We start from the raw sequence: 27,442 nt of genomic DNA, 5'->3' as shown, positions 1-27,442 counted from the left end.
TTTTTACTTTCTTTTCAGATTGTCGCCAGCAAAGGTGGTTTTGAAATGGTCACCAAAGAGAAGAAATGGTCTAAAGTGGGTAGCCGCTTGGGATATCTGCCAGGAAAAGGAACTGGATCCCTTTTGAAGTCACATTATGAAAGAATTCTCTACCCCTATGAGCTTTTCCAGTCAGGGGTCAGCCTTATGGTGAGATGCTTCACTTTTCTTAGGCGTGAATAAATCCAGTGTCTGCCAGATATAGAAACACACTTCAGACTGTTTATTCTAACAGGTTAGCTAGCAGTTGGTGTGGTTTCTCCAGGTGCCAAAATTTGGGGGAGCAAGTTTAAAAAATCACAACTGTTTTTGATGGTTTACAAGGTAAAGGCTAATGGGAGTGAAGAATGTCTTCTTACTTACATAAGATGTTTACACTTAAGCAAGGCTTAAGCTTTAAAAAAAAATTTCTCCACTTGGATTCGCGTTTTTTTTTTTAACGGCTTGATTGAGGTAGAATTTACATACTACAGAATTCACCCATTGTAGGTACACAGTCAGTAAGCTGTGATAAATTATAAATTTATGCAGCTGTCATCACCATCCAGTTTTAGTACACTTCCATTTGCCCAGAAGATTTATTTGTGTTTGTTTATAGTTGGTTCTTGCTTCTACCCTCAAACCTGGACAACTCCTAATCTGCTTTCTGATTCTGTAGTTTTACCTTTTCTAGAAATTTCACATAGATGCACTCATACAGTGTGATTTTGTGTATGGTTTCTTTCACTGAGCCTAATGATTCTTAAGGTTTATCTGTATTTTAGTATCAGTACTTCATTCATTTTTATGGCTGAATAATATTCTGTTGTATGGTTATACCACATTTGTTTATTCATTTATCAGTTGATGGACATTTCGATGTTTCCAGTTTATGGCTATTATGAATAATGCTATGAATATTCATGTACTAGTCTTTGTGTGGACATATGTTTTCATTTCTCTTGGGTAGATACCTAGGAGTGGAATTGCTGGGTTATACGGTAAGTTTGTGTTTAACTTTTTAAGAAACTGCCAAACTGTTTTCCAAAGTGGCTGAACCATCTTGCATTCCCACCAGTAATGTAGAGGCTTCCAGTTTCTCCACATCTTTGCCAACACTTGGTATTGTCAGTTTTTTTGCTTACAGCCATTCTAGTGAGTGTGTAGTGGTATCTCATTGTGGTTTTAATTTTATTTCCCTAATGACTAATGGTGTTGTGCATCTTTTCATGTGCGTATTAGCCATTTGTATATCTTGATGAAGTGTCTGCTCAAATCTTTTTTTTATTGGATTGTTTGCCATCTTATACTTGTTATAAAATTTTGCTAAGTATTCTGGATATAAGTCCTTTATCAGATGTATGATTTCATATAAGTATTTTCTTCTAGTCTGTGGTTCGGTTTTCTGCCTCTTTTATGGATTGTGCTGTTATCATATCTAAGAAATCTTCTCTTAACCTAAGGCCAAAAGTCTGTTTTCATCTAGAAGTTTTATAGTTTTAGTTTTTATGTTTAGGTCTGTGACCCATTTTGGATTATTTTTTGTGATAGTCTTAGGTAAAGCTAAAAGTTTGTTTTGGGGGCATTGAGGTATAGGAATATCTGATAGTTCAGCAGCGTTTCTTTAAAAAATGGCCTTTTTCCCATTTACCTTGCCCAGGTGATTTGCCTTACCAAGGTGATTAACCTTGGCACCTTTGTTGAAAATCAGTTGACTATAAATATATAGGTTTATTCCTAGTCCATTTTGTTCTTTGATCTGTATGTTTCATCCTAACAACAATACTGTGCTATCTTGAGTACCATAGCTTTATAGTAAGTTTAGATATTTGGTAGTAGTATAAGTCCTCCAGCTTGGTTCTTTTTTCAAATTTTCCAAAATTTTTGCACTTCCACATAAATTTTAGAATCTACTCCATTTCTATGGCAAAAGCCTGCTAGGATTTTGATAGGGATTGCCTTGAATCTATAGATCAGTTTGGCGGGAAAATTGTCATCTGGTTTCATGTGTTAATAGTTTTAGGGATATATTAGAAATTTATTATTTTTCTCCTGATTCTCAAATCTGATTTCTTATCACTGAATCTGCCCTCTTCCTGTGCTCTCAATTCTTTAGGGTGTACAAATGCCTAATTTAGACCTTAAGGAAAAAGTGGAGCCTGAGGTTCTTAGCACTGACATCCAAACTTCGCCAGAACCGGGAACAAGAATGAACATTCTGCCGAAGAGAACAAGACGCGTCAAGTGTCAGGTATCAGTTTCTGTGGGCCATTTTGACAGGACTTTTACCTCATTGACGGTGCAGAACACATGCCTGGTTTGGGGAGGTCATTCACGTACTGTTCTTTAAAGCTTGAAAGACATATTTTTTAATTTACTTTTGAGATGAATATTCAACGAGGAAATTGTAAAATTTGATTTAGAGAGTTTTTTGTTAATATTAAATAACTTTGACAGAGATGGCAAATCGGAGTGATTCTGGATACTGGGCCAATTTCATAGACATGCTGATGATTTCTAGTACATTTTATTTTCATGGTTACTGTGAGAAGAGTAGGAAGGAGAGATTTTATTTTTCACACATCCTTCCTTTAAAAACCAGAATATAATTTTCTTGTGTCTGAATCATTCCAGTGTAATTTCTATAGTGTTCTTGTGACCTAGAATAATTTTAAAGCCTAATGAAAGCATCAGAAAAAAAATGCCCATAATTTATTTTTGTCTGCTCTTCGCCCACTTTCATATTCCCATTTCTTTGTGGTCCTTCAAGTTGCGTTTTGTTTTTGTTTTGGGGGGAATCTTAGTTCCTGGATCAGGGATAAGGCAGCAAGCCGATTTAGAGAGAATTAAAAATTTTGTTTATTTTTAACTGGCTCTTGAAACTTTTCTTATGTAAGAAAGTAAATTAATGCATCACAAAATTATACTAATGTGACTTTTATTTATTTTTTTTAGTCAGAATCTGGAGAAGTGAATAGAAATACGGAACTGAAGAAACTTCGGATTTTTGGGGCTGGGCCTAAGGTTGTGGGCTTGGCAATGGGAGTAAAAGAAAAGGAAGGTAAATCTGTTATTTGGTCACGGAAAGTATTAAGGTGTAGTGGTATGGTTATAACAGATGCAGGTTGTGCTTGAATCGTAGTCTGCTGTGGGGTTTTCTAAGGATTATATTGTAGACTTGCAGCATGATTCCCAGACAAATCACCTTTTTAATGGCAGATAATCTTAAGGTGTAAGAAGCCTTAGTATGTTAAATTTTTATATTATTTTGGGAGAAAATTTCCTCCTCCATTTCCTCCTTCCACTTGACACAGAAATTATTGTTTCTAAAGGCCAATTTATAAGAGAATGGCAAAATTAATGATTCTTACCTGGTGATCTAAAGCTAGCTGTTTTTAATTTTGAAAAGAAATAGAGAAGTCTCTCTGACCTTTAGAATCAGAACATACTAGGGAGAGCTAATTATTTAGATTCTAATTATAATATTTTTCTGTAATTGCCTTGATGTATATTATAACACTTCATTTAAGTAATCTATTTGAAAAATGGCTGGTGCTCCCAGCTTAGCATGTTAGAATTAGCATGTGAGTAAAATTGCTAATGCAGAGATAAGTACATGTCAGTTTTAAAAGACTCAATTTGACGAAGATTGTGTTGGATGTGTTTTTACTGTATAAGAATTTAATGGAATACTGTAATCACAAGTCATACTGATTTTTGTGCATTTTCTGATATGACTTAAGTCATGATTCCAATTCTGAACTGAACTCTGGTTGATCAGATAATATTGTTCTATCACCAAATATTCAGTGTGATCAGACTTACTTGATATATTACATTGTTTATTATTACTCTTTTAAAAATTAAGCACCTTATCTTTTTTATGTTTGTAATTGTATTGGCTGGCTGTGATCTTAATGCTAGTCTCAAATTAGTTCCTGATAAGTTCTCCATGTGGGCAATACAGAATTAGTACTTAAACTCTCTGCAGCTCAATTGCCTGGACTAGAATCCCAAATCTGCTGCTGACTCACTGTGTGAGTTTGGGCAGGTTACTTAACTTCTCTGTTCTTCAGATTCTTTATCTTCACTGGGGGATAATAGTTTATCTGTCTCATAGTGTTGTGAGATTTTAATTAATTTAAATAATTTAAAATAGTGTCTGGTCCATGGTAAGCTCTCAACATTAGTTTTTACTATTATTATATAATTATTTTTATTTCAAGATGAGGTCTCCCGAAGACGAAAAGTTACCAACAGGTCAGACGCATTTAACATGCAAATGAGACAACGGAAAGGAACTCTCTCTGTTAACTTTGTAAGTGTTCTGAGATGTGTTAGGAGGGAAAGGATTTATTTTTATTTTAGTTATGCTTTTTTACCTTGCTGTGTCTGGTGTGTCGTTTAGTTAGTTCATTTAGTCCCAAGACTTAGTGCATCTGAAGCTTCAGCTTTGGTGTATATCACATTAACCTTGCTTTGTGGTATACACACAGAGGGTTCCTGAGTCATATACCTAGTGAATGAGTGAGTGAGAGGATGACTCTGTCAACCCTTAGCTGAATTAGACAATACTCTGTCCTGAGCCCTCTACCAGTGAAGAGCATTTGTGTGTAGGAAAAGTGACATGGTATATTTTTTTTATAGAAATTGACATTCAAGTACCCTAGATTTGTAGTGGTCGTTTACTCCGATACCTTGATACACTTTTATTAACTTGCTTGTAGCAGCTCTGAGGAAATTCAGGAAGTTTTATGCAAAGCTGTTTATATACTGTTATTTAAAATAAGTATTCAGGACTTATGTTTATTTTTTAGTGTACAGTATTTTGTTTCAATTAAGGCATTCCTGGTAAAGATTTAATACTGCTTTTTAATAAACTTATTAATAAACTTTCATGTTACTTTATTTTGTTTTTAACAGGTTGATCTGTATGTTTGTATGTTTTGTGGTCGGGGAAACAATGAAGATAAGCTGCTGCTGTGTGACGGGTGTGATGACAGCTACCATACGTTCTGTTTAATTCCCCCACTGCCTGACGTGCCCAAGGGCGACTGGAGGTGTCCTAAGTGTGTGGCCGAGGTACACACCCAACCTTATCTTTTAAAGGGAACAAAAACATACATACGGGTGTACAGTCAACACTTCCCATGAAGCTGCTTCTCCTCTGTCTTTGTTTTTCAGAACTTGAAATTGCTAGGCTTTTTAAAAGAGTGATAGTGACTGGAAATGTAACAGTTCTGTTTTTTATTTTATTTTATTTTTCAGTTCTGTTTTTTAAAGTGTCTTTTTCTCACTGGTTTGGTAACTCTGTTTATTGCTGCAGATGAATGAGACTTTTGCTAGACTATTCATATTCCAGGAAAACAGTAAAAGTGGAGGAAATCCATAGGTTATTTGTTCTTTATTTAATTAAAAAAAAAAGTAAAAATCTGATATGAAGCTCTAGAACTTAGGATCTATGCATCCAGTTTTCATGCTGCCACATAAACTGGTGGTATCTGTTAACTTGTTTAAATTTTGGCTTGATTGTACTAAATTTGTTATTGAAAGATTATAGTAATGTCACTCTCATGAAATGCCTGGTGTGTTTATTTTAACAAAATATGATAGAATGTTGAAAGGAAAGAGTTGGCTGGGTGTATTTAGATACATTGAAAGCATATGTTTATGATCTTTTAATTATTTTTTATTATTTTCAACATTAAGCAATTCAGAAGCAGTTCTATTCTAAGTCTTTGTGTTAAGAAATTGGTCGTGATGATTGGTAGTAGAAAAAAAAAACATTCTTCTTTCTGCGTGTCCTAGCAACCCGGTGACTGTCCCTTTCTCCATTACCTTTCCTCCCTCCCTGAATGTTTGTTTTTTCCACCAAGGATGATAGACATCTCTGGGCTTGATTCCAGGTTGGTAGCCCTCCAGGTGTGTGTCTTAATGCCAGAGCTTAATGCCAGCTCCAAGCCTGAAGCTGTCTCATGACCACCTTCCTCTGGAAGGCATGAAAATGCAATTGAGGTTTCAGAACATTATTTCCTGGTTCCACACTGAAAGTAATTAATACGTGTTTTGTGGTCTAGAGTTGACTGGATTTGTTTCACCTTGGAAAATGATCAAAGAAGGTCATACCTGAGAGCCTTATACTTTCTTCAGTTTAAGTAAGTTAATCTTAGATATTTTTTTCTTCCCAGGAATGTAATAAACCTAGAGAAGCTTTTGGATTTGAACAAGCCGTACGAGAGTATACACTTCAGAGCTTTGGAGAGATGGCAGATAATTTTAAGTCTGACTATTTCAATATGCCGGTCCATGTGAGTATTTAGGTCACTTTGGGGAAGTATGAAAGATTTATCTGAGTCCAAAGCTTTTGTTTTGCTTTTTAAAAGCTTCCATTATATTGTGAAAAACAGAATTGGCATGAAAAAGACGATAGAACATCGGATCTGAGGATCAGGGGCCCAGGGTCTGCTTCTGTTCCTTCAGCTTTCTTGGGGCGTGTGCACTCTCCTGTTGAGAAATTGACTTTGGTCTTTCCCTTGTTTGTGGACCCTCTGAGCACAGTCCTTTTCACACAAGCGTGGAAGATGTGGCAGTTGCTGCTTTTATTTAGCTATTTGTACTATGAGGTTTGCTGCTTTTCCTGGGGCTTCTTGGGCTTTAAAAAATTTCCATCAAAATAATTTTCTAAAGCTATTAAAATTCAGCCTTGATTTTTGTATTTCCTTTTTCTTCATTGTGTCCTGGGTCATCTTTATCCTTCTTAGTTGGAAAGCAGCTTGCGGAAGAAAGCAGTTCAAGTTCATTGTGTTTTTTTTTGTGTGTTTTCATTATGTTTTTCATCTAAGTCGTCTTCAGCTTTTCCCCATCCTCAATCAGAAAAGCCAAGACGGCAGTCTTTTCAACTCTGAGAACTGAGAAGGTTTCTGTTTTTTCATGGGTTTTGTTCAGTTGACCTGCGTGTTATGTTATAATGGGTTATGATTGTAGTGAGTTTGTAATCTGTCATCTCTCTTTTCCATGTGTAGATGGTCCCCACAGAACTGGTAGAAAAGGAATTCTGGCGGCTGGTGAGCAGCATTGAAGAAGACGTTATTGTAGAGTATGGAGCTGACATCTCCTCAAAAGACTTTGGGAGTGGATTTCCTGTGAAGGATGGCCGCAGAAAGATGCTGCCGGAAGAAGAGGTGCAGAGCATGTAGTAATATCCATACTTCTTACCTCTGGCCAACCCAGCCTTTGCTAGTAGAAAATGGCCTTTCTTTAATCTTAGGGACCACATCCGTTTAAAACACTAAGTATGTAGAATTTGGACATTACAAATAATCTTCCGTTTTGAAAACAATAAATTCAGAGTAACTTTAAAAATCATTTAACTTTTCATTTTAAAACCAGTTTAATTAATTTAAAACTTCAGTCACTCAGTCGTGTCTGACTCTTTGTGACCCCATGAAACTTAACTCCAGTTAAAAGATTTTGCGTAGCTCTCTCTGTTTGGAAATGTAGAAAATGACTTTAGAAAAAAATACTACATTTCACTGGTAGGTCCACAATTACGTTTCCTTCAAAATCTGGGCAGATAGGTTTTCAAATATGCATTTAAATTGTAACAGATGATCTTTATGTGTAAAGCTAAAGTAAGATGATCATTTATTTCTTTTTCTCTTACTTTGGTCTTTGTCACTTTCTTTTCCTTTATATTTGGCAATAGTCGAGAATTCTATTTCCTGTTTTCTTACACGTGGTAAGAAAAAAAAAGGTACATAGTGGAGAAGGATACGTAGTTTAAAATACGGCCCCTCTAGGTCTCTTGTTACCATTGGCATGGTGTATCTCTTTCCATTGTTTTACCTTGAAGCTGTTTGTATTTTGGAATCTGGCCTGTGTCTCTATAGGCAGCATATGTTTGAATCTTTCTTTTTAAAAATCTAGTGTGAAGGTTGACTTTAATTGGAGTGTTCAGTACATTTAAACTTAATGTGGTTGATTTATATCTGCCGTCTTGCTGCTTTCTCTGTCTCCTGCATTTTTGCTCCTCTCTCTCTTATTGCCTTCTTTTGGTGTTCAAGAGGTATTCATCATACCATTTTAATTGGCCTGAAATTTTTTGGGGGGAGATACATATTTTGAGTTATTTAGTGGTTCCCTAAGAATTACAGTATATAGCTTTAAAAAAAAAAACAGCTTCATCAACAGTGTCTGTCTTTAACTGATCACATTCTACTTCATTTCAATATTGACTTCTGGTAAATTAGAAACTTGGAAACTTTTTTCATTTGCTTTTCTCTTTTGTGTATTGTGTGTTGTATCTGCATATTGTATAATACACCAACACGGCAGTATAGTATTGCTTTAAACCATCTTATGGTCTTTAAAACAATTCAGAAGAAAGACTTTTACAGTCTTTTACGTCATTACGCATATATACCCTTTCTGGTACCCTTTCTCTTATTCCTGTGGGTCCAGGATACTTTTTATTTGAGCCTCCTGGACTGTTTCTATTTGTAGTGCAGGTCTGCTAGCAATGAATTCTTGTCTTTGCTTATGTGAGAATGTCTGTATTTAGCCTTGTAGTTTCTTAAGACTAAATACTTCTCAATTTTTTTGCCTTTGATTGTGTTCTAGTTTCTTGACATGGTTGTTCTGATAATCTTGTTCAGTTCTATCCTTGTTTTCTGTGGAGGGAACTGCCCAACCTCCCTACATCACCATTTCCAAAAGTTCTTCACGATTAGAAGTCTCCTTCCTACCCAGGTCTCTAGTTAGACAGAGGACCCTGTTTCATCTTCTCCTGTATCCTTCCCTATGTAGTATGTCTCTGTGAGCAGGTAAGCATCATGCCTACAGTCATGTTCTAAAACAGGAATGGGAATGTGCATGCTCACACCGTTCCAACCCTGGCTTCCCTTGTTTGAGTCCCATCTTGCCCTGACCAGTCCGTTGTAACTCCTTACAGTATCACCGACCCAGTTTATTCATGGTACTGTCTCACTCTTTATCATGCCAACTGTCCAGTCAGAAATATCTAACTACTTAATATGTGCTGAATAGGGTTTTCGTTTTTTGTTTTGTTTTATGATCAAAAGCTGTGTCTTTTGGCTGTCTTCTTATTTTAGCCTTATTATTGATTTTTTCCCTCCTGTCATAGTAGAGCACAGGTTAAGATAATCGCATTAGGAAAATGTTCATAGATTCTCTCATTCACAGATTCTCTTCAGCTTTGTCACTGGTTATTTAACCTCTTTACTTTGAGGGTTTTAATCTCTGTATTATAGAAACTTTCACACGATTAAAAGTGAACATCGTAATGAATTTCTCTCCCTTCCTCCCTGGCATCCAGGTTCAACCATTACCAGCCTTCTAATAGAAGGCAGTCAGATTCTCTTGTTTCTGCATTCAGACTTCTGCAGTATCACATCACATATCCTGGAAAACTCAACTACACTCTTGCAAGAATGACAGTGAAAAAGGCAGATAGCATCTTAGAGCTGTTATGAAAGTAGTTCGATTTTGTGGGTCTCCTGGATTCCTTATACTCCACTTGGGTTCCTTAGGCCCCTTTTGAGAACTGCTTGCCACAAGGATGATAGCATTTTAAGTCTCTGCCACATACGGCTTCAGAAGTGGGTGTTTGTAACTCATGTCCAGAGCTTATATCCAGTTAGAAACCTGAAAACTCAGCACCTTTCCTTTTTCATTGTGGCTGTGCTTTTTTTTTTTTTGGAAATTGCAATTTCTTTTTTCTCTTGAACTCATTTGTGAAACAAAAAAATTTGTCGTTGTTGTTAATGGATGTGTTTGTAGTGTGATTGCCCAGGATTCTTGCCTGTAAAATCCCATGGACAAAGGAGCCTGGTGGGCTACAGTCCACAGAGTCACAAAGAGTTGGACATTACTGAGCACATAGTTGGGGTTGGGGGTGCTGACTTTCTGCACCATCCTGGTCTTCACCGTTGGCCACAGATTCAGGATCCTATTCCTTTTTGTCCTCACAGTATCTTGGCACCACAAATATATTGATAAACATTTTGGTAAGTTATGCTACCAGGGATAAAGTAGATATACAATACCAACCTATTAAAATGAATCTCACAGTATTTTACTGGTAAGCTGTGGGGGTGGGTGGGAAGTAATAATAAGCCTTATATGCGTAGAGTAATCCAGAGATAGCTTAAATAACTAAAGGGAAATGTAAATATCACTTAGGAGATAGGATTAAATATTTAGGAATATGAGTTCCACGTAGAGAGCAAGGAGCACAGATTCTGGATTAGATGATTGTGACTTAACACAATTTTTACTTTTGTTTTTAAAGACTCTCTTGAGATACCTGTTGGGCTCTTGTCATTTCTGCTCTCATTTACACTGTTTTCCTTCTGTAGGAATATGCGCTTTCTGGTTGGAACTTGAATAACATGCCTGTGCTAGAGCAGTCTGTTCTTGCACATATCAACGTGGACATCTCTGGCATGAAGGTGCCGTGGCTCTATGTGGGGATGTGCTTCTCCTCCTTTTGCTGGCACATTGAAGATCACTGGAGTTACTCCATCAACTACCTGCACTGGTACGCACAGTTTTTGTTAACAACATGCACACTTGGTGACCTTTCTAAAGGTGTGATAAAATTAGGTGATGGGGAGAACTGACTTTAAAGTGTGTCCTACCCAAAGTAGGATAAGGTACTGGGTAGGGGTCTCAGGGTACAGCGTCTCTGACACTTCCACTCTTAACGTGTGCAGCCGAGCCCCAGGTTTTAGACCAGGTGATTCTTAGTATTCAGTGTACAGGAAACATTTCTTTGATTTAACTTTTGATATGTAAGGCAGGATATTTAAAGTTTATATAGTCAAGATCTGACTAACCTTCAGTATTTGAAATTAAATGCCTGTGTTACATGTGTATTAGTTAAGGTTTTTTGTTGGTTTTTGTTTTTATTTGACCCACAGCTTTTATTTACTTACCCAGTTCCATGTTCAGTATTCCGATCTTAACCAAATAGTATTTTTCTTTCCATTTGAAAGATACTGCTCAGGTCAGCGGAGAAGGCAGTGGCACCCCACTCCAGTACTCTTGCCTGGAAAATCCCATGGACGGAGGAGCCTGGTGGGCTGCAGTCCATGGGGTTGCTAGGAGTCGGACACGACTGAGCGACTTCACTTTCACTTTTCACTTTCATGCACTGGAGAAGGAAATGGCAACCCACTCCAGTGTTCTTGCCTGGAGAATCCCAGGGACGAGGGAGCCTGGTGGGCTGCCTTTTATGGGGTCGCACAGAGTCGGACACGACTGAAGTAACTTAGCTTAACTTAGCTCAGGTCAGGCTGTGCAAACTAATGGTTTTCTTTCTTTCATCCCTGTGCTTTGCAATATGATAGCTTCTAGCCACGTGTGGTTGTTTAAAATTAAAAGTTTACTTCAGCATTTGCATTAACCGCATTTTAAGTGCTTACTTGTCAATTGTGACCGGTGACCCTTGTATTGGCCAGCATAGATACAGAACATTTTCAGTCATTGCTGTAAGTTTCTATTAGAGACAGCACTGTGAATTGTATTATGATTAAGTTATTCTGTAGATTGCATGACTAATTAAATCAATTTCCTTGAACTTCAATTTAGTATTATAAGTAAACTCTAGTCCACTGAAGTCTGGTGTGTTACTGATGCCAAGTGTTTGGTCCTTAAGATTCATAGATAGAACTCAGGATTTCAACAATTTGTAAGATTCATAAGTATTATTCAGGATTTCAACAATGTCTTTCCTTGGCTTATTTCCTTGGATAGTAATGTTGAAGTTCTACAGACATATTCTATAGGGCATTGACTTTTACTTTGATCATGGTGGGGATAATTGGAATGTCCAGTGGACCTGTGAACCAAGCAGTATGTCAGTATCCTTTGGTACAATGCTTGCTTTTCCTATAGCATCTTTTCTGTTGGAAGATGCTGTTTACTGCTCTACCTTAAAGAGTTCATTCGACTTGCCTTTCCATAGTGAAAACTACATACCCACCTGTCCGTATACACTTGCCTTACCTCCTGTTGTGAATAGTAGCACAGATTTTTGAAATGGTTGCTAGGATTCAGGGCCCATTATCTATGGCCACAGAGCAAGACAAAGTTAATTACAGTTTAGTGGATTTGAGTCCGAGACCCTGGCCTCATGGGCACCGTGCTCTGCCTGGATAAACTGTTACTTCTTTGCTAGGGGAGAGCCAAAGACATGGTATGGCGTGCCGTCTCATGCTGCAGAGCAGCTGGAGGAGGTGATGAGGGAGCTAGCCCCTGAGCTGTTTGAGTCCCAGCCTGACCTCCTGCATCAGTTAGTCACCATCATGAACCCCAACGTGTTGATGGAGCACGGGGTACCGGTGAGTCTTTTTGCATCTCCCTTCAGTATTTTAAAGTTAACGTATATCATAATATATGCTTGGTTTTATAATAGTTAATAAAATCAGATCCTCTTCTAGCCAAATTAGAATTTATATTCCAAAGGGAACAACATTTATTTTATTAAGAATGGGTTGTTATGAAATGTGAATCATACCTTTATGTACAGCAGCCTGTCAGAATAACCTTGTTTTCAGTATATCTTGGTTTTAGTAAACATCTTATTTTCTTTATTATCCCATTTAATCAAAGTAGAAGTGTCTTAAGTGGTAGTTCTAATAACTGATCCTTATCTTTGTGGAGATCATATTTCCATCTTTCATATGAAGATTTTATAGCCTTTTTTTGCATGAGATAATGAAGTAAAGACACAATGAACACCTTTTCTACTTTTAAATCTAGTTTTGAAAATGATTATTACATTTAAATTGTGCTAATATTTGATAAAGTATAAATTCAGTGTTTGCTTCATATAGTCAAATAGTTATAACCTTAATGAGAAAGGAGATCGGGCAATAGTAATGTTATCTTGTCTTTAAAGAGTTAATTTGTACAAAATCTTGGACTTTTCAAAAGACATAGTATTATCATAAAACCAGGAGATTCAGGAAAACTGATTTGAGGCTCTCTGTATGGCATAGGACCTGATCAGTTAGTTTCCAAAAAAAAATTATGCAAAAACAGTGAAATTCATCCTTTCCCACTATGTACACCATAGGAATAAAGGGATAAAAGAAAAATTCTCTTAATTGTAAAACTGTCATCAAGTTAGGAAACTAGTAGCTCAGTGAGAGGAATGTTTTCTCCTTGAAAATTTCTTTGGGCAGAGAATTCTTGTCATGAATTATTTTATCAGTGACATAATATTATAAGAAGGTGAAACTGATAGCTTCTTCAACCCTGATGTTATTTTTTGGTATGTGTAGCTTAATAGTTTATTGTTGTCAAGTTTAAAAAACGCTTCTGAAACTGGTGAAATGTTTCCTTTTTCTGTTGTTTTCATTTTGTTTTCTTCTGCTTTCGTATCCTGTTTCTGACTTGCATTTAGGTGTACAGGACCAATCAGTGTGCTGGCGAGTTTGTGGTGACGTTCCCTCGGGCCTATCACTCTGGGTTTAACCAAGGCTACAACTTCGCCGAGGCTGTGAACTTCTGCACTGCTGACTGGGTCTGTTCTATAGCAAGTGGCTGTTGTACGTCTACTAACACCCCTGGAGATGCATTGTAATTGCTGTGTTTGCTTAGCTGGGAGGGGAGGGTTTATGAGTATTCAGTAGGGATTGGGATGTCTGCTGCGGTTTAGAAAGTTCCAGGTAGTTTTTATTTGGAAGGTTTTGTAGTTCTTCTCATTCGTTACTTTCTCATTTTGTTTGAATTTTAAATGAGCAGTTGATGTTTTCTGCATCTTCTCTGAGAGAACGTAATTCCTCTAGTCTCTGGTTTCTCTGAGCACTTTTTGGATTTTATAAAGGTGACCAGATCTTTTGGGGGAATTAATTGTACCATATCAAATAGCTAGCTCTGATTTTTATTTTAAAATATCCAGTTCTGATTTTTATCTTAAAACATCCCTTTATTATTTTCCTTCTGATAGACAATTAGTTGATTTTATTCTTCCTGCCATTTTATGTTTTCTATATTCTTTTTAAAAAGATTATTTTAAAGGGTAGCCATGATACTGAGATCTCTATGGGCTACACTTTTGTGTAGATGTTGTTGCCATTGATTGCTATTTTGCTTGTAAATGAAGTAGATATAAAAAAGTAATTAGTAGTATGTACATCTTATTGGTGGGGGTGTAAAACTGCAAACTTGTAATACACTATTTGACTTTATTTTTCCTTTAGTGAGACTATTCTGTTGTTTTGTCACCTCTCCTGACATTTGGGTTTTTTTTTTTTTTTTTTTTTTTAGTAATATTAGATCTTATGTTTTCTATGGGCATCTTAGTTTGTTAAACTTCATAATTGGGCTTCCCTGGTGGCTTAGTCACTAAAGAATCTGCCTGCAGTGGAGGAGACCCAGGTTCAGTCCCTGGATTGGGAAGATGCCATGGAGAAGGAAATGGCTCTCCGCTCCAGTTTTCTTGCCTGGAAAATACCATGGACAGAGGAGCCTGGTGGGCTAATTAGTCATATTGTTTCCTTAGCTAATGAATGAAATTGAATAATGAACAATCCTACTTGACCTAGTCATTCTAAACTTCTTACTAATTAGAAAGTAGCAAGAGCAAAACAGAGCTTAGGACTTTGTCTTGGACTTGAACTCTATTTCAGAAAACTCAGCTTACATTTATTAAGTGTTTATGATTTACTTGTTCCTTGGCCAGGTAGATATAGTGTGGAAATGCAGGTGATTCAGAGATGAGTTGGAAATGATTCTACCTTTAACATGCTCATTATTACTGCTGTCTAATCTTGGGTAACTTTTAATTTCTCTGGTCCTAAATTCTTTTTTACCTCCTATGTAAAAAATGCTAAGATTCACTTAGTGACCTCAGACAAGTGAGGTAATATATGTGAAAGCCCTTGATACTCCTTAGGAAAAGAGTGTGATATAATTGAAAAGTAAAAGCAGCTTTATATCTGGAATAAAGTGATGGTACAAATTTTTATAAGCTACAGTGGACAATCAGTTCTATTTTATGTAGCTTCCTTGTGATAATTAAAAACTGCAAATCCTCTGGTTTTATTTTTTTTCTTACTCTTGCTTTAAGGCTGAGAAATGTTTACATATCTGAGAATTAAGAAAGAATTGTATATTGTTGGTGGACAAGATAAATGCTGAACATAAGCTCAACTTTTTTTTTTTCTTAATATATAAGCTCAAAAAAAAGCATAAGCTCAACATGTATTTTCTTGGGAAAGATTGTTTCTTTGAAAGAGTGGGGAAATAGTGCTTGATTCAGAGATAGTACTGTGCTCTGGCGCTCTGATTCCTGTGATTCCCCTCTGCTTCCTCAAAATGGAGGTGAGCTCCAAAAGGTTCTTAGAGGTTGACTTTATTTTTTCTCTGAGGTTACAGTTTTCAGATACAAATAACAACTTGAGCCATCCAAGTTTTTCCACTTGAGTAAAGGAAAGAAATTGGAGAGAGAGAGAGTTTGTGTAGTGTAGCTAGTATCAGTTTTATTTGAAGCGTGTTAGATTTTCAGAAGTTATCTTAGTGTATCTGTTGGCTTATGAAAAGTGATCATTTAGTAGTTTATTTCACGTAGGAAAATTAAAGTACATGATTAAAATTAAAGGACATGCAATCTCATGATTGCACTTGGAATTTTTTCTAGGCCAGACTGGTAGTTTTAAAAATAATTTTTAGATAACATCTAAATAGTCCTTATAAAAAATAGTCCATGTGAACTGTTTAGTGCTTTTTCCTTCCCTTCCCTTCCATTTTCCCTCCTTTGTAGTAGCATCTGGTTGTGTTTTGTTTTGTTTTGTGGAAACATCAATGTTGAATACGTCCAATTATACCTTTATAGCTTGATAATTTTTTTCCTTTTCTTGTAAGAGCAGTCCCATGTGACTGGTGTAAAAGAGTTCTGCCTCATTTATGTGTCAAGAAACTCATGCTTGAGATGCATAACTGTGTAATGAGTGGAAATCAGCTGCTTAGGCTAGAAGCTCAGCATCGTGAATTAGGGGGATTTTCTTTGGGAAGGCCTTCGTGAAATTCTTGCTGGGTGATAAAGTTTTAATATTTACAGTTACCTCTTATATTCAAATGGACGTTCTTGTTCTGTTGTTTATAAGAAAAGAGGATTTGGGGTAAGCAGTGGTTCTGTTCTGGAATGTGTTATAAGCAAGTACTTTAATTTGAGAATCTTGTCTTTTTTTCAGCTGCCCATTGGACGTCAGTGTGTGAGTCACTACCGCCGTCTGAGGCGCCATTGTGTCTTCTCACATGAGGAGCTCATCTTCAAGATGGCAGCAGATCCGGAATGCTTAGATGTGGGGTTAGCTGCCATGGTGTGCAAGGAGTTGACGCTCCTGACTGAGGAGGAGACACGGTTAAGAGAGTCTGTGATGCAGATGGTGAGTTTGCTGATTATAGTGCTCACGGAATACACTAAAAATTGAACCTATGGTGGAAAGAATCCATTTTCATCTTCAATCCCTCTAGAAGTTGAACACAGAAATTGCTAGTTTGGAGATTTCATACCTTTGTTTCTGCCATTTTGGTTTAAGTTGAAGTTTTAGGAATCTTGATGTCAGCATCTCCAGATTTTTAAAAATGCAGTCCTGTCAGGTAGAATTTATTAGGTATATATTTATTTTTAAAATTGTCCTATGTATAGTGTTTCTTTAGGTGAGAAAGATCAAGTTCTTCTCTCAGCTTTCTAATTAAACAAAAGTTGTGTTTCTGGTGATTGCAGATTGTCCGAGTTAATCGATTTGTGTTTTTCCTCCAATCTAAGTTTTTAGTGAATATAAGAGGCACTGAATAACCCAGTGCTGGGATTTTGAATGCTTCAAATAAACTAAATATCATATTGAAATGGAAACTAAATGAGAAAATATATGTCTTCAGCCTGTCTTAGCCCATTTTCCCTAACCCTCCCTACGTAGCTAGCCTCACTGGGTGTGTACCATGCTCCCTCCTTCTCTGCATAGCCCACTTTATTTCCCATGATACACGATTCCTTGTGGGATCTTGGTTCCCGGACCAGGGATCGAATCCGTGTTCCCTGTATTGGTAGGCGGATTCTTAACCACCAGATCACTATGGAGGTCCTTTAGTGGAATTCTTTACTGTAAAACTTACCTGATCCTTTAATATGCTGGTGTTTGTTTATTTCCAGTTGGAAGAGGTATGATGCATAGCATTTATCTCCCCCTTAAATTTCCTTGTTTTTTTGTGGAATACCTTCTAGGGTTAGTGGTCCTTAGAGTATGCTTTGGAAAGAGGTGTAGAATTTTTTAAAGCAGCCAGGACTTAGTCAGTTGATGTATTAGCATTCCCTGTTTGCCAGCTGTTAACGTAAGAAACACTTGCAATGTGTTTTGGAACCATTTTTGTATTAAAGTAACTTTTAAAGAAAATACGAAGTGCTCTATGAGAAAATGAAAAGATAGAGTTCAGCCAGGAGATATCTAGATAAGAAGAAAATATTGAAGGAATTAGGTTGTGTCTGCCAGTGAATAAACTATTAGATCACTACCTTGTTTAAGTGGAGGAAGAAAAGAAGATTGCTCTCATAGTGGAATTGGCTTGTAAATACTGTGCTCAGGTAAGTAGAAACTGTAAAGGGGACCCCCTTATTTATCAAATGGAAGCCTTTGTAAAATGCGCTTCAGGTGCCCTTACTTTCTTAAAGTGGCATACCAAATTTGATAAGCTTTCTTTTTTCGCAGTTTTAATATTTTTTTAAATTAAAGTCTAGTTGATTTACAGTGTTTTAATTTCTGCTGTACAGCCGAGTAATTCAGTCACATATACATTCTTAGTGTTCTTTTCCATTATGGTTTATCATAGGATATTGAATATAGTTTTCTGTGATATATATAATGGGGCTTTGTTGTTTATATGCAAAAGATTAGCTTTCTTTTTGATGCCTTGTTGAAATAGATTATACTTTGATTTTCATAGTTTAAGTAATTTTACATCTTTTTATCCTTGCATGTGTTTGTACCTATCAGTGTTATTTTCAGAATACTAAAATTTTTAGTTCAAGGGTATATTGTCCCTGGGGACAGTACTTTTTGATTTATATTTTTCTTATGTTAAATAGAAAACAAAACTACATAAAACATAGAAAACTTCATGAATTATTCTGTGGCAACCTTTGTTGTCATCACTATATGGTCAAGAAATAGAAGTTTATCAGCTAGCCAGTATTTTGTAATAATTATAGGGTATAACCTTTCAAAATTGTATATTAAAAAAGGTTTTTAGGGCAAAATATGTTAGAAAAATAATACTAGCAAATAAAAAAGTCTTGGCTTAACTGTGCCCAAAAAAACCCTTATCAACCATCTTCAAAGTACCTCCCAATTACTGCTTCCTTTCCTTCCCTCAACAAATGACATTTAACCTCTTTGTAGTAAGCATTTCTTGCATTTTAAGAAGTTTTTGTCAGTCACATGTGCATTCTTAGATACTAAGGTTTTAGTCTTGCTCATAAAAAATTAGCAATGTTTTTAGAAAATATTTTGAGGATGTGCCATCGTATCTCCCATGTTTATGTCGTCAGAGTAGAAAAAAAATTAATCACTTTAAGTTCTCTGATGCTTGAAAGACTGGAAAGACTTGATCAGGTGACATCAGTTGTATTTCAGGGTGTCCTGATGTCGGAGGAAGAGGTGTTTGAGCTTGTGCCTGATGATGAGCGACAGTGTTCAGCCTGCAGGACCACCTGTTTCCTCTCTGCTCTCACGTGCTCCTGTAACCCTGAACGGCTCGTGTGTCTCTACCATCCGACTGATCTGTGCCCCTGCCCCATGCAGAAAAAATGTCTTAGGTATCCAGACGTTTCTTGTAAAGCTTCCATTACAGTCTTTTTAAAAATTGTTAATATTCTTGTTTGTAATGCCCTTCCTTGTGTTTGTTCTAGTTACCTCTTACCTGTCCGCCTCCTTTTTTGAAGATCAGCCCATTAAAGTTGGCCCTAAACTTACTGAATAAAATGAGTTGCTTTATCAAGTTGATGTCACACATTCCTTGACTTTCTCTGAATTAAAACTCTGAGCTGCTTAGGTTTTTCTCTTTATGTGTACCTGGCCATTGTACTTCCCTTAAGGTGATTCTGTTTCAATGTTAATTTATTTTCAAATTATTGTTGGGTTTTGAAAGTTTTTATTTTTGTATGTGATCTTCTTTTTAGATATCGCTACCCATTGGAGGACCTCCCTTCTCTGCTCTATGGTGTGAAGGTCAGGGCACAGTCCTATGACACGTGGGTCAGTCGTGTTACAGAAGCATTATCCGCCAACTTCAATCACAAGAAAGGTTAAGTTTCTTCCTTTTTTAAGCAGACACTGAAATGGTTTTCACTTTGAAAGAGATCTTGTTTTGTTTCATGTGTTTTTCCTCCATTAAGGAAAAGTCCTAGGCTTCATAAGAGATTTGAGACCAATGGGTTGGTTGACTACAGACTTAATTTCCTGTTTGAGAATCTTTTGTTAAGTGATAAAGTTGATATAAAATGAGATTGCTAACAGCAGATGTATCATATATTTTGGGGAACCGTTGTTACAAGTAGACTCACATTAACAGCTCACTGAGCAATTCTCTGTTCAAGAAAATTAGAGTTACCAAGGGAACATTTCATGCAAAGATGGGCACAATAAAGGACAGAAATGGTATGGGCCTAACAGAAGCAGAAGATATTAAGAGGTGGCAAGAATACATAGAAGAACTATACAAAAAAGATTTTCACGACCCAGGTAATCACAATGGTGTGATCACTTACCTAGAGCCAGACATCCTGGAACATGAAATGAAGTGGGCCTTAGGAAGCATCACTATGAACAAAGCTAGTGGAGTTTTGAAATGGAATTCTAGTTGAGCTATTTCAAATCGTAAAAGATGATGCTGTGGAAGTGCTGCACTCAATATGCCAGCAAATTTGGAAAACTCAGCAGTGGCCACTGGACGTGAAAAGGTCAGGTTTCATTCCAATCCCAAAGAAAGGTAGTGCCAAAGAATGCTCAAACTACCACACAATTGCACTCATCTCATACGCTAGTAAAGTAATGCTCAATATTCTCCAAGCCAGGCTTCAGTAGGACGTGAACTGAGAACTTCCAGATGTTCAACCTGGATTTAGAAAAGGCAGAGGAACCAGAGATCAAATTGCCAACATCCATTGGATCATCAAAAAAGAGAGTTCCAGAAAAACATCTACTTGGCTTAATTGACTATGTCAAAGCCATTGACTGTGTCGATCACAACAAACTGTGGAAAATTCTTAGAGATGGGAATATCAGACCACCTGACCTGCCTCCTGAGAAATCTGTGTACAGGTCAAGAAGCAACAGTTAAAACTGGATGTGGAACAACAGACTGGTTCCAAATCGGGAAAGGAGTAAGTCAAGGCTGTATATTATCACCCTGCTTATTTAACTTATATGCAGAGTACATCATGAGAAACGCTGGACTGGATAAAGCACAAGCTAGAATCAAGATTGCTGGGAGAAACGTCAATAACTGCAGATATGCAGATGACACCACACTTAAGGCAAAAAGCAAAGAAGAACTAAAGAGCCTCTTGATGAAAGTGAAAAGAGAGTGAAAATGTTGTCTTAAAACTCAGCATTCAGAAAACTAAGATCATGGCATCTGGTCCTATCACTTCATGGCAAATAGATGGGAAAACAATGGAAACAGTGACAGACTTTATGCTTTGGGGCTCCAAAATCATTGCAGATAGTGACTGCCGCCATGAAATTAAAAGACGCTTGCTCCTTGGAAGAAAAGCTATGACCAACCTAGACAGCATATTAAAAAGCAAAGACATTACCTTGCCAAAAAGGTCCGTCTAGTCAAGGCTACGATTTTCAGTAGTCATGTATGGATGTGAGAGTTGGACTATAAAGAAAGCTGAGCACCAAAGAATGATGCTTTTGAACTGTGGTGTTGGAGAAGACTCTTGAGAGTCCCTTGGACTGCAAGGAGATCAAACCAGTCAAGCCTAAAGGAAATCAGTCCTGAATATTCATTGGAAGGACTGATGCTGAAGCTAAAACTCCAGTGCTTTGGCCACGTGATGTGAAGAGCTGACTCATCTGAAAAGACCCTGATGTTGGGAAGGTTGAGGGCAGGAGGAGAAGGGGACAACAGAGGATGAGATGGTTAGATGGCATCACAGACTCAATGGACATGAGTTTGAGTAAACTCCGGGAGTTGATGATGGACAGAGGCCTTGTGTGCTGCAGTCCATGAAGTCGCAGAGTCAGACATGACTGAGTGACTGAACTGAACTGAGAAATTCTCAGAATTAGAAACAAGCCACCTGGTATAAGCTTCAGTTGTATTGGTGGGATTTTCACAGCTATGGTGTTTTTGCTAATTGATTGGTGAGTGGCTTTTTATTTTCTCTGGTGATAGTATATGACTCTCTTTCTTTTTACAGATTTGATTGAGTTACGAGTAATGCTGGAGGATGCTGAGGATAGGAAGTACCCAGAGAATGATCTCTTTCGAAAACTTAGGGATGCTGTAAAAGAAGCTGAGACGTGTGCTTCTGTGGCTCAGCTGCTTCTGAGCAAAAAGCAGAAACACAGGTAAGGCTGAGAAGAATTCTCTAGTGGTTTTCTGTTTTATTTTGACCAGAGTAATGACAGTCTTAATTGTCTGTGAGGCCATGTTATCCCTCCCCAAGTAATGCCCCAGCTTTGTCTCTTGCTGCTCGCGCTTCTCTTGCTCTGCCTGCACTACCTCCCCTGCTCGTCACCCTCACTGTGCTCCCCCTGCCCTTCATCCTCATTGTGCTCCCCCTGCCCTTCACCCTCACCATGCTCCCCCTTCCCTTCACCCTCATCGTGCTCCCCCTGCCCTTCACCCTCACCGTGGTCCCCCTGCCCTTCACCCTCACCATGTCCTCTGCTTAGGGCCTGCGTGTTTGCTTTTGGCCCTCCTTGGGGCTGTGTTCCCTGATACCCAGCTGGCTTATTCCCTTGCTTCTTCCAAGTCTTTTTTAGACATCATATTCTTGGAGAAGCTTTCTCTGACAACCTTGTAAAATTGCAGCCTTTTTATTCTTCCTTCCTGCTTTGTTTTTCTCCTGATAGACGAATCTACTTACTCTCTTATCTCCTCCTCCTTTTCCTACCCCACTGGAAGATAATGCTAGAGTAGAATGTGGGATTTTCATCCTTCTCATTGCTGTGCTTTGAAGCATGCCTGGCACACAGTAGGTGTGTGATAGGTGTTTGTAAACAGATGATACTGCAGGCTGAAGGCAGGTGCTAGCAGAGAGTGACCTGGGTGCAGGGGAGGCTGTTAAGGAGCATGGCAGTATATGCCCTGGATTTCCCATAATTCACATGTTTCATTTTCTGTGGCGGTGTTTCATTCTAACACATTCCTTGTGTCTGAATGGTTTTTTCTATAGCAGTTTACATTGGGTTTTTAATTACTTTGTACATTTTTTAATCTTTTGTTTTATGAGAGACCAATCATCAGTCAGGACTCCGCACCTGTCATGGGTCTCTGACCCCCACCTCCCCACCTTGGAGAATCTGGCCAAAGCTTAGAGACCCTTTTCTTAGAAAAGTGTACATACAGACATAATCTGGAGTCAGTTTCACAGGGTTTATTATCTCCTAAGCCAGGTTAAAGGCCTTTGTTCTACATCTTCAGTTTCCTGAGATGGAGGATTTAGTTTTATCAGTGAACTTAACATTTTACTGTGAGAATTTATTAAATGTTTGAGATGTTTAATACTTGTAAGGTTGGAAGAACTGTAATTTAGAGAGTTGAATCTTTGAGCCATTAACTGAAGAGCTAAGAATCTCATTTGAAAATGAAATCCCTCAGACACGTGTATTTTGGGATTTCTTGGGTTAGAATTCTGAAGAGACTAGAAGCCCCCTTAATGCTGGAGTGACTGAATTTTCTTACTTATGTCTCAACATTGTCTGACACCAGGCAGAGCCCAGATGGTGGGAGGACGCGGACCAAACTGACAGTGGAAGAGCTGAAGGCCTTTGTCCAGCAGCTCTTCAGTCTTCCATGTGTCATCAGCCAAGCTCGACAAGTAAAGGTGGAGTATCACGTTCTCTCTGGGGTAAAGCGAATAGTGTGTCTTGATTCGTTTTTTTGTTCTGTATGTTTCTTTTCTCAAATAAGTGCTGCTGTTTAAGGTTTTTCAGTAGGTAGTAAGAACTCGCTTGGTTTCATTCTTAGTCTTTAATTCCTCCTTTAAAATTCTGGAACTAAGGCTAGTTTAGAAATATTTTTTTTCTCTGTTACTTTTAGGCCAGAACCTCCATTTAACGTAGATGTAATTGAAATGCAGAAAATTAGTTAAAGGAATCAATGTATCAGTGAATTACTAGCCCATGAAGTTTTGAAAATGCAGGGCTCTGAAATTACCAGGGCCATCATGGCTTAATGAATATGTAAAATCTCAGAAGTGTCTTTCAGACACATTAATCTGGATAGTTAACTTCTGGTAAGTTGTGGTGTCTTTCTGTGATTTGGCCAGGGCTGGGTAACTAAAATGGTTTTTATCAAGGTTGTCGACAGTGAAATCAACGTCAGTTGTATTGGCTGAACCCCGTGCCATAGGAGTGTTCTGATTATTGACCATTCTTTCCTTCCTGAGAGATTTTCTTTTCTAAACATCTGACACCACACTGTGGTTATCTCAGATTCATAATTCACAGTTCCTTCCTCTTTAGGGAAGCTGTTCGTTTTCTCCTCAGCTTGGCTTCTGGGTTTGGAGTATATTGGGAGTCTTGGCCCTTTCTTCTTGAGGTCCTGATCTCTTCTTGGTGACATTAAATATCACCTGTATCCAGTTGATGCCCAGCTCTTGACTCTTTCTTCTTTTCTGTAGACTCGTCCATCCAGTTGCAGCCACTCCATTTGCCTGTGGTGGGCTGAAAGGCATTTTAGATGAGATGAATCAAAATCCTTAATTGCCTTATTCCCTTATATATCACATTCAGTTTCAAAACTAGTGCTGCTGTTATATTGCCTCTAAAATGTCTCCCAGAGTCGACTGCTAGTCATCATCTCCGTCACTTAAATTATGCCCGAAACCGTGGGACTCTGCCCCTTAGATAACTGCAGCAGCTCCTTAACTGGTCTGTCTTCTTTGGCTCTTGTTCTGACCGCTCACTTCTCACGCAGTAACCAGAGTGATCATGTGAAACAGAAACCAGGTCACGTCACCTCCCCGTGGTTAGGATCCTCGTGGCTCCCCAGAGCCGTCAGTGAATGCGAAGTGATGGGCACTAATCTGCATGGTCCTGTGTAATCGGACCTCTGCTCATTCCTTAACCACGTTTCTCCTGTGTCCACTTTGCTCTCCATCATCCACTTTGGGCCAAGACACAAGCTCATTCCTCTTTAAAAGCTTTTGCAGTTACTATTTGCCCTTCCTGAACTAGTCTTCCTCCTGTACCTCCTCACTGTGGTTTTGGTTGTGACCATCATTGTGAAGTAATATGCTCCCCCGCGCCACCTCATCACCTCTGATCACTTTTGTATTGAATTGCCCTATTCTACTTTCATAGCACTGAAAACTAACTGAAGCATTATATTCATGTCTTCAGTGTCTGGCCACTTACATTAAAACACGTGTTCCTTGAGGACAAGGATGTTGTATTTTTTGTTTAATGCTGTGTGCCTAGACTAGTGCCTGCATCTAACTCAGTAGTCATGAAATATTTTTGAGTGACCAGTTCAGTTGCTTAGTCACGTCTGACTCTTTACGACCCCATGGACGGCAGCACGCCAGGCCTCCCTGTCCATCACCAACTCCCAGGGTTTACTCAAACTCATGTCCATTGAGTCGGTGACGCCATCCAACCATCTCATCCTCTGTCGTCCCCTTTTCCTCCCGCCTTCAGTCTTTCCTAGCATCAGGGTCTTTTCAAATGAGTCAGCTCTTCGCATCATGTGGCCCAAGTATTGGAGTTTCTGCTTCAACGTCAGTCCTTCTAATGAATATTCAGGACTGATTTCCTTTAGGATGGACTGGTTGGATCTGCTTGCAGTCCAAGGAACTCTGAAGAGTCTTCTCCAACACCACAGTTCAAAAGCATCAATTCTTTCTTTATAGTCCAACTCTCACATTCATATATGACTACTGGAAAAACCGTAGCCTTGACTAGACGGACCTTTGTTGGCAAAGTAATGTCTCTGCTGTTTAATATACTCTCTAGGTTGGTCATAACTTTCCTTCCAAGGAGTAAGCGTCTTTCAATCTCATGGCTGCAGTCACTGTCTGCAGTGATCTTGGGGCCCAAAAAAATAAAGTGACTTAATCATATTGAAAAGGGGTGTGTAAGTAATTACAGAGAAGCTTATTTATGTCTTTATCATATGTCTGTTTGGTGCTATGATGGTGAGATTATTAAATGGTCTAGAATTTGGTAGTTTGCCAGAACCATATGTATTCCATAGTCATTTTGTATCTCCTAAGTTTTTTCTTTATTCCTTTGACCTTTTCAGAATTTGCTTGATGACGTGGAGGAGTTTCATGAGCGTGCTCAGGAGGCCATGATGGACGAGACCCCAGACTCGTCCAAACTCCAGATGCTGATCGATATGGGCTCCAGTCTGTATGTGGAGCTCCCGGAGTTAGCTCGACTAAAGCAAGAGCTGCAGCAAGCTCGCTGGTTGGATGAAGTAAGACTGACGCTGTCGGACCCTCAGCAGGTCACCTTGGATGTCATGAAGAAGTTGATAGACTCTGGGGTCGGCTTGGCACCCCACCATGCTGTGGAGAAAGCGATGGCCGAGCTTCAGGAGCTCCTCACAGTCTCTGAGCGATGGGAAGAGAAGGCCAAGGTCTGCCTACAGGCAAGGTGAACACACATCTATTGGTGACTGTCCCCTCTTTAAGATGTAGGTTAGAAAGTAGAGAGGGAGGAGGAACATAAAGGTCTGTTGAGTTGAATGTCTTGTGCCTTCCCCAAGTGGTCACTAGGTTACCAAGTGGGTCTGCATATGGACAGTTTCAAATCTTGTGAGCACACTGTGTGCAGAGTCCTTTGTTAAGTACTTTAGTAAGTGATACAAAGTAGTGTTTTGTTTACAGCCTCACCATTACTGCTACTCTAGTTACGAAGCTCTGCTGCAGTATGTTGTTAACTGAGAGGAACAGAAAAATGCTAGAATCAGAGGGGGAAAGGTCATTGTAGCTTGGATGGTTAGAAGAGACGCTTGAGAGAAAGAGGAGATCTTAAGTCAAGCCTTGAAGAATGAGTGGGATTGAAATGGAAGGGGAGGTAAGAGAAATGTCCTAAGATCAGCTTAAGGAATGTGTCAGTGTGTGCCCAGGTGACAGAAGCTGAGCGGTGGTTATTTTACCCCAGCAGGGGATTCACACGGGGAAGTAGAGGGAAATGAGAGGCAGGCAGGAGAATGGGAGGCATTAGCATCGGCACCCAATAGACTTGCGAGATTAAAGTCAGGCATCCGTCAGTTTGACTTCCATGTTCTGTATGAAAGTATTTTTTCACCAAAGATTAATATTAATATAATTTCCTTTGTGAGGATGAGGAAATTGGGATGCTTACAGAGATCACATAGTTGTTAAATAATACAGCTCAAATTTAAAGCCTTTTCTACTTCATTCCAAAGTTTCCATGTGTTTAATTACTTGGCCAGTCACTTATTTTGGATTCATTTGATAGGAAAGTCTGTTCTAAAATTGGCCAACATAGTGGGGAGACACAGATGAAGAAGTGAATGAAAAGTGAAAGTGTTAGTCATTCACTCCTGTCCGACTCTTTGCGATCCCATGGACTGTATGTAGCCTGCCAGGCTTTGTCCATGGGATTCTCCAGGCAAGCATTACTGGAGTGGGTTGCCATTTCCTTCTCCAGGAGATCTTCCCAGAGTTTCAACAAATTAGTGTCATGAAGAAAATGAAGTTGGTAGAGAGGACTGATGGAGTCAGTTTTCCAGCTCCTGTCAAAGCTCTTCTGAAATGTATCATTAACATTTTGCATCCTGAGCACTGGTTAGCTGCCGACTGCTCCTTTCTGGATCTCTTCCTCCTGGTTTTGGCCTCTCCCTCCCCCTTTTAGAGTGCTTTCCCCAGGATTCTGGCCTAGGCCACTTCTCTGCTCACTTTGTACCCTTCCTTGGAAATTTCATCTCACTTCTTGTCTCCATTTACCATCTTTGTGCAGACTAACTCCAAACCCTCATCTAGAACACAAGTTTGTTTTTTTACCTGTAGCTATCATCTGGTTGTTAAATAATTCCAGAGGATGTCCTGTAGGTGCCTCAGACTCCCCGTATTCAAAATAACCTTCATCCACTGCTTCCCGTGTTCTCTTCCTTTGTTTCTATTTTCTTTGAATTAAACCCTCTTTCACTCATTTGAACAAGCCAGAACTCTGGAAATTAGTGTTGGCCC

At 38.5% G+C, this 27,442-nt stretch overlaps 1 protein-coding gene across 3 annotated transcripts in view; it reads left to right on the top strand.

Annotated features, from left to right (window-relative positions):
- The window catches only part of KDM5A (lysine demethylase 5A), a 65,524-nt gene that overhangs the window by 9,964 nt on the left and 28,118 nt on the right, over positions 1–27,442 (top strand). For all 3 annotated transcript variants that reach the window (XR_011566793.1, XM_019961703.2, XM_070790321.1), the window contains exons 4-19: positions 19–189; positions 2,135–2,269; positions 2,974–3,079; positions 4,245–4,336; positions 4,942–5,100; positions 6,207–6,326; positions 7,041–7,199; positions 10,395–10,576; positions 12,218–12,380; positions 13,448–13,567; positions 16,239–16,433; positions 18,678–18,859; positions 19,223–19,347; positions 21,473–21,623; positions 22,990–23,104; positions 25,525–25,880. Coding sequence is in view for 2 of the 3 variants with exons in the window: in XM_019961703.2 (XP_019817262.2) it covers positions 19–189; positions 2,135–2,269; positions 2,974–3,079; positions 4,245–4,336; positions 4,942–5,100; positions 6,207–6,326; positions 7,041–7,199; positions 10,395–10,576; positions 12,218–12,380; positions 13,448–13,567; positions 16,239–16,433; positions 18,678–18,859; positions 19,223–19,347; positions 21,473–21,623; positions 22,990–23,104; positions 25,525–25,880 (2,531 nt within the window). In the remaining variant the exon portion in view is untranslated. The remainder of the gene's footprint in view (positions 1–18; positions 190–2,134; positions 2,270–2,973; positions 3,080–4,244; positions 4,337–4,941; positions 5,101–6,206; positions 6,327–7,040; positions 7,200–10,394; positions 10,577–12,217; positions 12,381–13,447; positions 13,568–16,238; positions 16,434–18,677; positions 18,860–19,222; positions 19,348–21,472; positions 21,624–22,989; positions 23,105–25,524; positions 25,881–27,442) is intronic.

Source organism: Bos indicus, chromosome 5 (genome assembly GCF_029378745.1).
Source record: "Bos indicus isolate NIAB-ARS_2022 breed Sahiwal x Tharparkar chromosome 5, NIAB-ARS_B.indTharparkar_mat_pri_1.0, whole genome shotgun sequence".
Classification (NCBI taxonomy): domain Eukaryota; kingdom Metazoa; phylum Chordata; class Mammalia; order Artiodactyla; family Bovidae; genus Bos; species Bos indicus.
The sequence above is the reverse complement of the archived record's forward strand: the minus strand, read 5'-3'. Positions and strand labels throughout refer to the sequence as shown.